The following is a 16,572-nucleotide window of genomic DNA, read 5'->3' as shown; positions in this document are numbered from 1 at the left end:
ACATAATCACGCTCTCTTCCTACACAAGGTTATAAAAATCCCAAATAATCGTAAGCAGTGTTGGGGAAAGTTACCTTGTAAAGTAATACATTATTGCGTTACTCCCTTAAAAAGTAACTAATTGCGTTACTTATTTTGATTTTTTAAAAGTAATGCACTACGTTACTTTTGCGTTACTTTTTTTCACCTGGGAGCGGTTTTTTTCTTCTTTTTTTTACAAAAAGCTTATAATTTGGGGCAAATGTAAAGAACTTTTCACACCAAAAGTGAAATAATAATCCTCACGCTGAAGGAAATGCAGATGGTTATGGTTTAAATAAATAATTGAAGGTCAGAAGCAAGTACATAGGGTCAATAAAGTGAGATATGCACAAATCATGTTTTAAATTTAACATTTAGTTAATGGAGGTTTGCATAGTTTTCAGATTCTGCATTTCACTGATTTTATTAATTTGGAAAAATATTGAATCTTTTTTTGAGGAAGTGAGATGAGTAAATGCACGCTCACATTTAGTCTAGAACTACAATAACTGTTTACACACACACACACACAGAACATGGGGACATGGAGAGCTGTCAGTCAATGAATGAGAAAAAGTAACTTGCGTTACTTATTTTAAAAAGTACCTCAGATATTTTGCTGTACATTTTAAACGTAATGCGTTACTTTACTAGTTACTTGGAAAAGTAATCTGATTACATAACTCAAGTTACTTGTAATGAGTCACTCGTGAGTCTCGCTCTTACCTGCCGTCCGGGCTGGGGCTCAGGGACTTTCTGTAGGGGCTCCTGGTGCGTGTCCCGGGGACCTCGCCCTGCTCGTAGGGCCCGTAGCTCGGGGACCGGCGCCAGTACGGGCTGGACGGCGAGCGCTTCCTCTTACTCGAGTACGAGCTCGGGGACTTCGAAACGTTATAGGCACCGTACAACTCAGACTCCCGACCGTAGTAGTTCGAGCTGGGAGACACCCTCCTCGGGCTCCTCCGGGAAATAAACGGGAAGTTTGTGTTCGGGGACTGATATCCATAGGAATAAGAGGTCCCGTAGGGACTATCCGCTGCTTTGAAGCTCGGGCTGGTCCTCCGGTAGGCCCGGAGCTCCTCCCGCTCGTCCCGGTAAGCTTGTGGCGGTTCCCTATACGCAGATGGAGGGTCCTTCTCGGATTTAGACTTGCTTTTATGTCGCTTTGAGTCCCTTTTATCCGCTTGGGACGCGGCTGGAGGCTTTCTACCGTTGCTGTCGTGGTTTTTCACGTCTTGCTCCCGGTTGGGTCGGTTCCTCTTCACCTCCTTTTCTGGCCGGGCTTTCCCCGCCGATGCACCGGTTCCCTCTCTCCTCCGTGATGCGGAGTTCTGCTCTCTCCTCCCCGGTGTGGAAGCACCTCCGTAGCTTGAGTCCTGAAGCTCGGCTTCGCTCAATCGCTCCACGGAAAGTGTGTCGGTTCTGGGCGACGGGCTCCCGGAGAAACGCTCGGATTGCGAGCTCACATCGTCGTATTCCACTAAAGTCCGCACATCGCCGTCGTAAACCACCTCTTGCTGCTGCCACGACTGTTGTTGCTTGTCCCGGGCGTGCTTGTGTTTCTTTCTCCTGGAGGACGACGACGAGGACCGGCCCTTCTCCCGGTGCTTCTCTCGGTGGCTCTTGCTCCGTCTCGCCTCTCGCTGAGTCCTTTGTGGCGGCGGGCTTCTCCCTCGGCCCTCGCGGGGAACGATCTCCGGGTTAGGCATTTAATATCCCACTTTTATCCACTCGTGTTTCAGTACAAACAAAGCAAAACATTTGAAACCCACTTTAAGCGCTAGTTAGCACAGCTAGCATTTATGTGTTCACACAGCGACCGTTCCCATCCAGATCACAGCGAATCCATCGCATCTAACCATCCCGATGCACAACAATCGGATAAATCCTTGAAAAGCCTCGAATATGTCAATAAAAGGCTCGAGTTATAATCCAGTTCCGCGCGTGTGATGAAAAGCTTGTGTTAGCAACCTAGGCTAACTTAGCAAATCAGCCACACAACAGCCTTTAAATCAACCTCCATGACTCGGATAGCGGTGTCCTCCGAGGGATGTGTTAAAAACGGGGTGTTGTTTGCGCCTGGTGATATTTAGGAAGGGATATATGACATAAAAAATGTCAGCTAAATCCACACATACTTATGCGGGGTTGAAACTTCTTGTCGCCCTCTCACACCGACTCACTAACAAGGAAGTAGCCCACATGCTAGATCAGCGCGAAGTTCAGTTCGGCAGATTCAGCACAATATAGAAAAGCATAAATTCGGTTTAGTCTAAAGAGCTGCAGTTGTGTATAATTTTTTTACCTAAATAGAATTCAAATCAAAATACTAAATAAATCAGATGGTGACGGGGCTAAATTAAACTGTGATCATTCAATGTACAAAAACAAAAGTAGCGAATCACGCGCGCTACTAGGCCTTTGCTCTCTGAGGCCTTCAGTCAGAGTGGATTTTGCTCTTATTAACTCCTGAATCTTGCAAACACGTGCCGATGACAGCAGAGGGCGCCACCGCGAGCCTCCTCCGTCCGTGTGTGCACGTGAGACTCGAAGAGGAGAGAAATGAACCTGTTATCATTTTGGTTTAAAATAATAAACCAGTTTCTGGTGATTGATCACGTTGCTTACGTGTATAGTTGTTCTTTTATATCAATGCATCAATTTCTTGGCGTGTTTTTATCTGTAGAATGACCTTTAGTTGATCTGCTGGTGCATAAGTGTAAATTAATGCTTAGTTGCTAACATTTGGTGATTAAATGCTTGACAAAACATTGATAAATCGTCTTGGCTACTTACTACTATAGCTACTAACTCATTGTTTCTGCTGTAAATTATTACATTGTTTAAATTAATACATGTTTAGCTGTGAATTTTGTATTTCTGAAATACAGTTTCCTCTGATAACAGATCACAAATGATGTGTATTGTGAAAAGCACTATACAATAAGGTTTTTAATTTAAAAAAATCAGTTTTCTAATGTTTTGAGGAATAAGAAATTAATAATTTCAGTCAAAGGGAGTATTTTTTTTTAGGAGTATTATGACTTTAATAAACATTAATAGCCTAATCATCATCTTAAAATAGCCATCACATAAGAGTAAATAATCGATATAAACGGCCAGTAAGACATTGTGGTTATCAGAGAAAATAACATTTATAAAGAAAACATAACAGACCCTAAATAAAAATAAACAAGAAACCGGTGAGTTTCATAATTTAGACAAATTCCTCCTCGGAGCCAGTTATATAAAATATACTAAAGTAATATTAAATTAGCAGATTTACAGAGAACTGTTGTTTTATAACCATGTCATATTATAATGAGTATTAGCCTATAACAAATGAAACCACAGACTATTATAAAAGCACAAATATTTAAAATTGATTTAAATAATTCGTCCATTGTGTCCAAATTACCTTTACAGATTTTAACATTTTTGTTTGATTTTCAAGATTTCTAGTATTGTGGCTATAATGGTCATCATTAACAAGGGTTGTAATCAAACTGACCCCAGTACTTAACCACACACTATTATAAATCAGACTATTTCCTTTCCTATGCTTCCAAATATGATCTTTACAGTTGAATACGCCACGATCCCGCAGTGCCTCTGGCGTGACGTCATGTGTCAATCATAAGTCGACCACTCTCAGAGTAAAGCCGATGTCGGTTCCCCGTCAGAAATCACTTGTGTTTAGAACCATCGTGCTGTGACACACACACACACACACACACACACACACACACACACACACACACACACACACACACACACTCTCATCATCTTAAAGTTACACTGAAAGTTAAACTAACATGTTTCGGGGAATAACTTCTCTCGCACTTTGTAACACATCCCAAAATTATACCTTAATAATTAATGCATTTTGTCCAGAAAGCTTATTTTATTTCATTTTGATTATATTTTTTAATGCAATTATTTATTTTTTATTTACCTTTAAATTACTAGATTTGATCTATAAATAATAAATAAATTGTAATTTAAGCATATTCCTCACATTCTTTCAACTGGAAATACTTCTTATAAAAAAACCTCACCATTTTTTGCATAACCTTTTTAATTCAGCTCAAGACATCTTACACTGGCAGTCTTTGCGGCCTCTTGTGGGGAAATATATATATATATATATAACATAATGCTTATATCTCTATATGGAGCAAATGAGCTGTTCCTCTGGGTCCTAAAGTCAGTCCTCCCAGTGTGCATTCACATACACATGTAGATATTATACAATAATTTCTTGGTTTTAACATTTTTAGTTAATTTTTTTTTAAGCATTTTTAGGTTTTTCTACGTGTACTGAAGCATTCCTCACTTTCCATTCATTACTATGGGGCTCAAATTGACCCGCGAGGGAAGGATTTGCTACTTTTTAAAATTTCATCCACATTTTTGTGTGTGTGTATTTGTGGTTAAAGTGAGACTAAAGTACTAGGGTCTTGGACACCTCTGATTAACTTTTTTCTTTCTTTAAAAAAAATAAAAATATGAATTTTGGTTCAGAATTACCCAAGGGACTTGAATGACTCAAAGGTTAAGGCGGCACAGAAGCGCTTTTGAAGTGGCATTTTAAGGCATCTTTACACTGATCATCTAAAGAAGTGACGCATCAGGTGTAAACATTTGTCTTGGTGATTTTACTAATGTGTTTGGGGTATTATTATTGTAGTGTTGTGTGTATAGCTGAGGATTTATTTTTGTGTGTACTGCCTATGGACTTTGGATGCAAATGAGCAATGTTGCTATAATCTGGCTTGTTTACATCGTGTATTTTGTACAAATGTTCATTAACATGCTTTGTCCCAATCAAAAAACAAAAACACTGTTCTGTGCTTAAAACTCAGTGTAAAGATGCAATGCAGCATTAAAACCAGACTAGATCATAACCGTTGTACACGATTAATCAAATCCAAAATAAAAGTTTGTGTTCACATAGGCTAATATATATGTGTGTATCGTGTATAATTATTTTGTATATATAAATACACACACATGCATATATTTAAGAAATATTTGCATTTATATACTGCATATATATTTATAATTTATATTATATATAAATATAACTGTTTTATATATAAATAACACATTTTTCTTAAATATATACATGCATGTGTGTGTATTTATATATACAAAATAATTATACACAATACACACACATATATTAGCCTATGTGAACACAAACTTTTATTTTGGATTTGATTAATCGCGATTAATCGTGCACAGCCCTACGTTGTAATGCATTTCCATTAAACAGACTGTATAAAGACACACTTCAGAAGCGCTTCTGTGCCGCCGTTGCAGTGTACATGTGCCTTAGATATCATATTACATTAGATACAACCCGATCACCGTTCATGTAAACACTACTGTACATTCAGATTCATCAAAAATAATTCAGGGTGTCATCAACACTCAATGTCCCTCAGCAAAAATATTTTTTTTTTGGTTTGTTTTCTGCAGCAACTCTGAGCACTTCTCATATTCTTCATCCTGGCTGGAGCACTTTCTTCAATCTATAAGAATAATATAATCAACCCATGTTAGCCTAGCTTAAAGTTAAAGATATTAACAAGGTGACTTATTAACTTATGTTTATTTGACAGTGATTTCACATTTTTTGAAGGCTAAATACAAGTAAAATATTAACAATAATTTATTTGTACCATTTTTATTTCTAAAATATGATAGTTTTATAGGAGGAGGAGGTTTCAGAGACTTGGCAAATACATTTTTCAGAAGTTAGAAGGTACACTCTAAAAAATGTTGGGTTGTTTTAACCCAAATCTGGGTCAAATATGGACTAACCCAACCGTTGGGTTAACATTTTTAATTAAAAAATTTAACCCAACTGCTTGGTTTGTCCACATTTGAGTTGAAACAACCCAGCATTTTTTAGTGTGTACAGACATTAATTGTGGGCGTTCTTGGCAGTTTTTCCTGAGGCTTTTATATCGTATCGACCGAAATTAAGAAATATATTGTGATATAAATGTTGGCCATATCGTCCAGCCCTACGTTGCAGTGTAAATGTGGCTTAGATATCTGGAATATAACCGTTTTCTTTCCAATAAAAAGCATATAGAGGTGTGGTGGAAATGCCACTGAGTATAAATAAATGTCCCTGTGTGAATAATAAAGCACATATAAATTAGAAAAATTTATTTTGTGAAACCGCCAAAATAAGCTTACACATTAACAACACATATATAAAATAAAATAAAAGCAAACTGGAGAAAAAACAACAATCACTGGGTTGATCTCCGCGAGGATGAGTGTGTTCTGGTCAGATCCACACGGCTGGACTGCACATCACATATGAGGAGCATGATTGTCACGACCTCGAGCCACAGCGATGGCCAGGGTTTGAACATGTGTCTCTCGGACTGTGAAGTGATGGTACGGGTGTGTGTCACATTCACAACGGACATCAAGGCTTCAGGAAGGCAACACACACACACACTCCTCCTGCGTGCAGCTCACGTCTCCCACGAGTCGCTTGGAATATCAGGGCATTAAAAAAACAGAAACTGGTTACTAACACAGATCGCATCGCTTGCTCGTGTGCATCACAGTCACTAATCGCTCAGCCACAAACCAACACTTGTGTTTAACAATGCATCATTTTCACATAAAGCTTTACATTGTTTTCAAAAGCCGCTTTTCAGTTTTTAAGACGAGTTATGTTTATGTAATGTAAATAAAAGGGCTCATCTAGTGTTAAATTAATAACACACACACACACACACACCTGTGTTAACATCGTCCTCAGGTGATCCACACACGTTTAAAACACTAGCACTCAAAGACTTCGGGTCAGTAAGATTTAATTTCAGCAAAGATTCCTCAATCTGATTAAAAGTGCCAATTAACGCATTTAGAAATAAAATGTATCACAATTTCCACAAGAATATGAAGCCGTTTCCAACACTGATAATATTCATAAATGTGTCTTGATCATCAGATCATCATATTACACTGATTTCTGGAGGATCATGTGACACTGAAGACTGGAGTAATGATGATAAACTCAGCTTTGATCACAGGAATAAATTACACTTTACTATATATTCACATAGAAAACTGACCGTTTAAAATGTTAAAGTTTCACAATATTACTGTATTTTTTTATTAAATAAATGCAGCCTTGGTGAGCAGAAGAAACTCTTCCAGAAACATTTAAACAATCTGACCCTAAAGTGATTGAATCCTGACATGTCCAGCACTTCCCGTTGTTCACAGCGGCCATTTCACAATCATTTACTGTAAAAATATTACAGTCTCTTACTGTGAAAGTCATGCAACTGGTAACCTGCAATTTACAGTCAAATAATGAACAGTGTGTGTTTAGTGCTGCGCGTTCGAGAGCGGATCACCCGAGACTGACGTCACAACACACGGCGGCCTGGGAACTCATGAACGTCTGACACATGAGGACAACCAGAGAAGCTCCTGCGTCCTTTTGGACAATATGAGTGTGTGACACTAAAGAGACTCAGCTGGACATGGACAGTATCAGACGGCCCTACATCTGACACACGCGCACGCGCACACGCACGCACACACGCACACACGCACACACGCACACACACACACACACACAGCAGTTAGCAACAGAACGCACATGTACAGTTTCAGACGGTCCTACATCTGACACACACACACACGCGCACGCACACACACACACGAGGAGCAGTTAGCAACAGTACGCACATGTACAGTTTCAGACGGTCCTACATCTGACACACACACACGCACACACACACACACACGGAGCAGTTAGCAACAGAACGCACATGTACAGTATATGCAGAAGAGGAAGAGTAGAGGATCACAGACACTATAAAATGCAACATCTTTCTCGGATTCGTTTGGCCAGACTTTTCCTCTTCTTCTTTCCGTTCTTCTCCTTGCTGTCCTCCATCTTCCGAGCGCGGATCTCCCTCATGAGGTCGAAGAAAACCTGCAATCAAGAAGCACACCAGCTTGAAAAACAAGTAGAATTTATTTTTTTATCCCGTTTTAATTTTTTTAGACTCCATTTTAATGGTTATATTACATTTTAGTAATCAAAAAGTAGTCTAATTAATTTAAATCATGAAACTTATACAATTTAACAATAATTTATTAAAAGTTTAACAAAAATCACATGTTTATGGCCCCATGAATAAATTTCTCTCTCAAATTTTATTGTATTTTTACTAAATTCTGTGTTTTCTGTTTTAAGTTTTCTGGATTCCATTTTGAATGGTTTAATTAAATGATCAAAAAGCATGTCTGATCAATTGAATTGACAAAAAACATTTAATAATAAAAAAAAATATATATTCTAATAAAAAAAAAATCTTTCTGGCAATCAAATGAATAAATCTATATAATAATAAATATACAAATAAATATGCATAAAACATTTAATTTATCTTTCAATCCTATGAAATGAAACTAACTTTTTTGTAAAACTAAGTGCTGCATTATTTTTGCCATTGAAACTACAGTGTAAGTTCGAGCCACCTCTGAGCTGCATTAAACATGCTGTGTAAATATCTAAATTTAAATATAAAGAATATATAAAAAGCAATATATTACTAACTTCATCTCCAGAGTCGCTCTGAGAGTCTCTTCGTGAGCATTTAACACACAGATCGTCATATAAACACAGGAACTCAAAGGTCTTCACCGCAATCCGTCAAAATAAAAGTTCGGTTTAACTTGAAGAAATTGTGACAGAAATATATTTCTGTTGTACAGTAGAATCCATCCTCAATGTAATAATAATAATTAATTAATTAAAACGTTATTTTTAAGGAATAATCTAAATGTTTCTTTCATGTTTTAATTTTAACAGTAAAGCTCTGTTGTGCAGCACTTCGTTTTACACACAAAAGTTTGTTTAATTTCATATGACTGAAAGATAAATTAAATTGTTTTATGCATTAATTTGATTGCCAGACATTTTTAAATGCACATTTAAAAGGATTTTTTTTTTTATTAGAATTAATTATTAAATGGTTTTAGTTAATTCAATTAATCAGACATGCTTTTTGATCATTACATTTAATTAAACCACTAAAAATGGAATTCAGAAAACAGAAAACACAGAATTTAGTTAAAAAAATACAACGGAATTTGAGAGAAAAAAAAAATATTCATAGGGCCATAAACATGTAATTTTTGTTAAAACTTTGAATAAATGATTGTTATATTGTATGTTTCATGATTTAAAGGAATTAGACATGCTTTTGTCATCAGTAAAATTTTATTTAACTATTAAAATTGAGTCTAAACAAATTAAAACGTGGAAAAAAATTTGTACAGTAAAATCTGATTTTTTTTTATAAAACGGAAAAAAAGAAAAGAAAAGAAAACCTGAATCTAGAATTTTTTTTTACTGAAAATACAAAATGTGGAAAGTAAAATAAAACTGATTTCGGGAAAAATTAAATGGATTTCATACGGCCCTACTAAACCAGTCAAGATATCCCAGAGATAACATTTGTTGTCTATAATCACACACCCCCGCAGTGTAGAGGATGTGGTTTCATTAACTGGCCATCTCTACACTGGTTTCAGGCTCACACACACACACACACACACACACACACACTGACCTTGTCTACGTTGGCGCGGGTCTTGGCGGACGTCTCCACGTAACACACACCCCACTGATCGGCTCGGGCTTTGGCCTCGTCGGCGCTCACCTGCCTCCGGTCCTCCAGGTCAGACTTATTCCCCACCAGCAGGAACGGCACGTTCTCGTCCTCCTTCACACGCAGGATCTGCTCTCTGGGAACGCAAATATCACTAATGGAAGTCTAGATCCATAAAAGCATCAACAAGAATGCCTTTGCAAAAAAAAACGTGCAAACCTTTTAACTAATGTGATTTAAGTATGTGCAAATCTATATATTTTCATCTACATCTAATTAAAGTACCATTACTAAAAATGTTCAAACAAAAAAAGTAAATACCGGTAAATATAAAATGAAACACTTTAGAATAAGGTTATATTGGTTAATGTGAGTTAAGTTACATTAGCTAACAATGAGCAATGCATTTTTTACACTACGCATTAATCTTTGTCACTGTTAGTTAATAAAAATACAACTGTTTATTGTAAACTAATAAACGTCTAAATAAAGGTCTAATAAATAATATGAACAGATATTGATTTTAATAATGTACTAGTTGAAATGAACAACACTACCTAAGATTAATACAAACTTTAGAAGTGTTTATCAATGTTAGTTCGTGACACTTCGTGTGTAATGAAGTTTACTAATATTAACAAATCTTAAACCGATAACACTTTACAATAAGGTTTCATTTGTTAACATTAATTAAAATTAGCTAATAATGAATACTTCTACAGCATTTATTGATCTTAACTAATGATAATCTCAATATATGTAGGGTCAAAAGTTGCATCTGTTAATATTAGTTAATGCACTGGGAACTAAAATGAACATTTATATTGACTAAAAAGGTTAATAATAAATGCTGTAAAAAACATTGCTCTTGGTTAGTTATACAAGTTAATGCATTACCTAATGTTAACAAATGAGACCTTATTGTAAAGTGTCGCCCCTAACGAGTTACTGTTTCAATAGCTTGTGTGTGTTTGTGTGTGTGTGTGTGGCTCCGATTACCTCACACAGACTGGCACTAAAATGTCAGAAACTGTCAAGACAATGATGGAGAGACTCAAGAAGAAGTGACAACATGAGGACATTTCTGAATGGTTAGTTGATGAATTTATGTTTCTGATGTGGAGGTAACTATCTTCAAGTCTTTGATTAGCATATTCTGTCATGATAATCTATAAAATCGCTCGTGTGGGAACGGTTTTAAGACGCCTACAGAGTGACATGATAATGCGCTTGTGTTGCGTACTGACGGATGCGAAAGCTTCAACTCAAGAATGTGCTCGACTACAACAACTCTTGCTCTTCTCAACTCTGCTTGCGTGTTCAGGGGGCGGGCTTATGCAAATTCTAGGGTTGGTGATGTCACTAACGGGAGGAAGCTCGTGTAGTTCCTACCAGCCGTTTGTTGTAGTTCTTAAAAAGTGATTTCTTTAAAAGCAAATATCTCCCTTTGCGCTGAACTTTGAGCGTTGTAACTTTGCAGATGTTGTTTATGATCAAACAGCAACATTACACTCTAACTACAGTTAGAAAAGTCAAATCATAATCAACCAGCCCTTAAATCTAAAATCCACACAGCTCTTCTAATGAAGCAGAAGATGTGTAGATCACCTGAAATCTGCAGTGGCTGCGAACGACTCGAGCTCAGTGATGGAGAAGACGCAGAGGAAGCCCTCTCCGCTCCTGAAGTAGTTATCCCGGATCGCAGCGTAGTCCTCCTGCCCGGCGGTGTCCAGGATATCGATCTGCACTTCCTCCCCGTCCAGAACCACCTTCTTCCTGTAGCTGTCCGCCTTCGTGGGCTCGTAGTCTTCCACAAACTGAGGAGGAGGAGAAGATGGAGGTGTGTATAGGGGTTTACATCAGGGAGATGCACAAATATATTTTTTATAAATATTAATGATATTTGTGTATTTATGAGTATATTTAAATTGATTACATTTATATAAATTTAATAAAAGTGTATATTTGTGCATCTAATTAATGATATTTGAAAATAAAATATCTCCATCAGTCCGTCTCTTTCTCTCAGTCTCCTCATCTTGCCCTGTCTCTTCCGCCCCTAAAGCTGAGCTTTGACTGATAGTCTTTTCATTTCCGTCTGTGTCAGTGAAGAAAGTGAACAACTGAAACTTGTATGTTTTGTGGATCATTTTCTTAGACAAGTTAATTTACTGAAGGCTACCAGGAAAGCTAAGTTTATTAAATTCATTCACAATATGTACACATTGACATTCATTATTAAAACGGCTACATCAAGGTTTTTTGTTTCCTCACATTGACAGTTACTAAAATTATTACATGCATGGATGTTACGTTAATTATATAGGCCTATTTTCAATTCAAAATGGTGAAATTAATCAAAAGTTTATTAGTTGGTTGTTTAACATTTCTATCTTAAGACAGCGGTCAATTAAGAAATTATCTTGATGCTGTGCAATATCCCTGCAGCACTAAAGTCGAGTTAATACTACATTAGCCAATCATTTCAAACCTTTATTATGTACACCATTATTATTCAGACCTCTGTGACCTCATAGCTGGCTACGGCCATGGTTGTGGTTAGAGATGCACCGATGTGAACATTTTGGCCGATACCGATCACCGATAATCCTTTATGTTTAGAAAGCCGATAACCGATATATTGGCCGATAAATCTAAAAAATGTTGAGAGCCTGTTTACAAAAACTAAAGTCTCACCATTATGTTGCCCTACCCACTTTAACCAGTCTTAACCAAGGTTAAAACCAGCTGATATTGCCATCTGGACCAACTTTACATATTATTTTCCATAAGGGCAAATTACAAAACCGAGTGGTGATTCATAACATTATTACATAAACAAAAAACAAAAACTTAATTAAAATCTAATTGTACTTTCATTAGGGATGAACCAATATGAACATTTTGCCCGATACTGATAACTCTTTATATTTGAAAGCCGACAACCGATATATTGGCCGATAAATCGAAATCTAAATTCTTACATAATTTTTGAGAGCCTGATTACAAGAACAAAAGTCTCACCATTAAAAGCCATGTCCCAAACACACAATTATAATGATCTTCTCATTATAATTTTATGTAGCTAATATGACAGACTTGCACTTTACTGTAAGTGATTCCAATCATATTTCAAGCAATTCATAACCAGTGTTGTTTTTGGCAGCCCTTTTAGTCTTAGTCTTTTTGACGAAAATGCTTTTTAGTTTTGGTCACATTTTAGTCACTTATAAACTTGATAGTTTTAGTCAAGTTTTAGTCGACGAAAACGCAAAAAGGTTTTAGTAAATTTTAGTAAAAAAAAAGAAAAAAAAGTAGTCTCTAACAAATTCATTTAAGTTAAAAAGTATTGGAAATGGGCTTAGGTTTGACAGGTTGCAGCAAGTGTTGCAATTCATAAAACAACAGTTAACCTTAAAACCTTTGCATAATAAACTAGAGTTTCTGAATAATTCGATTGGTTGGGTGACGAAACATGCGCTTCGTGAGGCACACACGCACACTAGCACACACACGCAAGGTCTCTCGCTCCCTTTCTCTGCTGTGCGCGCTACACGTGCGCGCTCTTGCTCGCTCTATCTAGATTCCGGGAGATTTTAACTAATTTGCGGGCAATTCTGAAATAATCGTACATTATGGGTGTACAGCTTTTTTTTTTTAGCTCAAAACAGGCCGATTTCACGCAAAATAGGCAGAAATGACATGCATTGTGAACGTCAGACTTACAATAATTTTCGTTCCATCTCGTCTCGTCAACGAAAACTCGAAAACGTCTCGTCATGTTTTTGTCACCTTAGAGCCATTTTTAGCTAGTCATCGTAACGTTATCGTCATAAAACAAAGGTGCGTCAACGAAATAATTGCGTTATCGTCATCGTTGACGAAAACAACATTGGTGCACACCTGAAGCGTCTCAGCTGAAGGAAATAATCCACTATATATCGGCTTTAATATATCAGCCAAATTATCTCATCAGGCCGATAACATTAAAGATACAGACATGGCGGCCGATATATCGTGCATCCCTTACTTTCGTGATGTCTGTGGAAGGAAGTATTTTAGTAATGTGTGGAAAGCATCCTCACCTCATCGTACATGAACTGCAGAGTTAAAGCCGACTTCCCCACACCGCCGCTGCCGACCATGATCACCTTGTGCAGCGCCAGTGAGTTCTGGCCTTTGGGTTTGGCTGTGGCCATGCTGTCGGCTGCTGCTCGGCTCGGGCTGGGGACAGCGCTGGGGCTTATGGGTCGGGGAGGAGCTAAAGGTCACTGAAGTGAAGGGTCAGGGTGGGAGTGTGTTCGAGAGAAGACCATGTACCGCCCGTGTGCACCTGGAGGAGAACAAGAAGATTTACATTTGTGACTGGATCCCAAACCCAGTCTGAGTCGCACGGGTATATCTGTGGCAATAGCCAACTATACACTGTATGGGTCAAAATTATTGATTTTTAGTTTATGCCAAAAATCATGAGGATATTAAGATCATGTTCCATGAAGATATTTAGTAAATTTCCTACCGTAAATATATAAAACATGTATTTTTGTGAGTGAATGCAGCACAATCGTGAACATAAATGCACAACTTTAAAGGAGATTTTCTCAATGTTTACATTTTTTTGCTCCTCAGATTCCAGATTTTCAATAGTTGTGTCTCGACCAAATATTGTAATATCCTAACAAACCACACATCAATGGAAAGATTATTTATTCAGCTTTCTGTTGATGTATAATTGTAAAATTCAAGATTGAGCCATGTGACTGGTTTTGTGGTCCAGGCTCACATTTCATTCTGTAATATTCTACTCGCCGTTTAGCCGTAACCGCTCACTTAATACAAGAAAAGAATATGCTAATCTTAGTACACGCCTGTCTCATGCATTTGAATATCATTTGCATATTATTATAACAGATTGCAATGCATCACACCACAGATATCCTAAAAATAAAATGGTCAAGCGGGGAAACTATTCCAAATATTCCCCTGAAGTGCTTTACTCCATTGTTTAAACCGGACATTTCACTTAAAACAACTGGCGTACGTTCTCCTGAATAACCTTGACTCGTTCACAGCCGACTGGTGTAAGTCGACAGGAATCAGCAGTAACGGATAAACTCCCTGCGCAAGTCATTTGATTTCTGTGATCAGTGACAGTGTACTAAATCTATTAAAAATAGTTTTCGTTAATATAATACATCAAAGCAAATCAAACATCTCTTTAAAGGGCGGGGCTTGATTGTGTCTGTGTGGAATTGATTGGATGGTTGAGGTTTGCTATTGGCTGATTTGATGTGAGTGACAGGTTATAGCCCCGCCCTCGTCATCAGAGAAGAGAAGCTGCGAGAGGGAGGGGAAGTCATTATTTTAAAGCATTTTGCATTGTGATGATTGCAGATCTAACTAAATAGAAGAGCAAGACGCAATGGTGAAGCTCCAATAAATCAGGCCGGCTGAGGGAAAGCTATAGCACAGCGACATTCATAATGACTGCACAGCTGATCTAAGCAAAGGAATGAATGGCTCATAAATAACACACGTGCACAGTAATATGACGGAGCGTTTGCATTGGTATATGAGCAGCACATTATATATGCATGCATGTATAGAGCAAGAGGCCAGGGTTGAGTGAGCTGAGATTCACTACGGTGCAAACACACAGACATGTGAGATATATGGTGTGTGTGTCTGTGGTTTTACCCCAAGTCACTGCTCTGCTGACTATCACCATGCTCTTCAGACACTGCATTGTTTTTTTGATCATGATCATGATCTATGATAATTTTATGCTATGGCAAGGGCTTTAAACTGGGGTCGGGGAAGAGAAAAACAGTGTATTTTACAAATAAATAAATAAAACTATGAAAATGAATAAATAAATACATTCATAATTGTAATATATTTATTTAGTATTAGATTATATTAATAAGAAAACAATAATACTGTGTTTAAAATAAATAAATAAATACCAACAATTAGATAAAAAAAAATAAGTAGCCTAAACAATTAGAATTGGCTTTAATAAATACGTTTAACAGTACAGCACTAACACGAGTAGAAAGAAACTTTAATGCAACTTAACAGATAATATTTTAATTTGGTAAATTATACATTTTAAAATAGTATAAAATGGGTCTTTATAGCTACATGAAAGTATAAAGCTGCCTTTTCAATTTTAGGATGATCATATTTGGTGGTCTGTGGCCTCTAAAGGACTGATAACCACTGTGTGAAGGCATCTTAGCCCTGCAAAAATACTGTGGTAATCATTTAATACCATGGTGAATATCAAAATACCATGGTATTACCATCTGTTGGTCTCTATGGTATCACTGGGCTTTTTGTAAGGGTCATTTGTACAGTCTGCTCTCACAGACAGACACACACACACACACACACACACACACAAGCTATCCGGCTAACCATCATACACACACTCACCCATACACACAGACAGACAGACACATACATACTGTATATACACACACACACACACACACACACACACACACACTAGCTGTCCGGCTAGCCATCACAGACACACACACATAGACTCAAGGGTTCGTTAGCTATTATCTACAAGCACCCAGCCTAGATTTAATATTATATTCATAACGACATTGGTAAGATATCTGCTGTATGCCTGTGCCAGATCTTACCTTTGTGTCTGCAGGTTCAGCTAAAGGCAATCAGAGACACCGGACTCTCGGGAAGATTCCTCTTCCCTGCCGTTACTGCAGCCTCATCCCGAATAACGCCCTCAGAACCGGACCGAACCCCTCGAGCCTCCCTTCCGTCAGTGTTTAAAGCGAGCAGAAGCCGGTTGCGGTGATCTTTGGTGTGACAGAAGTCAGTCAGTCATGGGTGTGTGTGTGTGTAGAGCCGA

General features: G+C 37.5%; 2 protein-coding genes across 3 annotated transcripts in view; both read right to left on the bottom strand.

Moving 5' to 3' along the window:
- cdk13 (cyclin dependent kinase 13) overlaps window positions 1-2,582 on the bottom strand; it is a 30,404-nt gene extending 27,822 nt beyond the window's left edge. The window contains exon 1 of one of the 2 annotated variants that reach the window (XM_079602742.1): window positions 748-2,582. In XM_079602742.1, coding sequence (XP_079458868.1) covers window positions 748-1,730 — 983 coding nt within the window. In that variant the 5' untranslated portion in view covers window positions 1,731-2,582. The remainder of the gene's footprint in view (window positions 1-747) is intronic. The other variant, XM_079602743.1, reaches the window with a different exon arrangement.
- A 3,607-nt stretch (window positions 2,583-6,189) lies between these two features.
- On the bottom strand, window positions 6,190-16,537 carry ralaa (v-ral simian leukemia viral oncogene homolog Aa (ras related)). The gene is made up of 5 exons (XM_079601962.1): window positions 16,346-16,537; window positions 13,775-14,022; window positions 11,298-11,506; window positions 9,651-9,825; window positions 6,190-8,005 (listed from the first exon to the last, which is right to left on the bottom strand). The coding sequence occupies exons 2-5, from the start codon at window positions 13,886-13,888 to the stop codon at window positions 7,883-7,885; spliced, it is 621 nt and encodes a 206-aa protein (XP_079458088.1). The 5' UTR covers window positions 13,889-14,022; window positions 16,346-16,537; the 3' UTR covers window positions 6,190-7,882.
- Window positions 16,538-16,572: the final 35 nt, after the last annotated feature.

The sequence above is a fragment of the Phoxinus phoxinus genome (assembly GCF_949152265.1).
Source record: "Phoxinus phoxinus genome assembly, chromosome: 24".
Taxonomy (NCBI): domain Eukaryota; kingdom Metazoa; phylum Chordata; class Actinopteri; order Cypriniformes; family Leuciscidae; genus Phoxinus; species Phoxinus phoxinus.
This window is presented reverse-complemented; position numbering and strand designations above follow the sequence as displayed.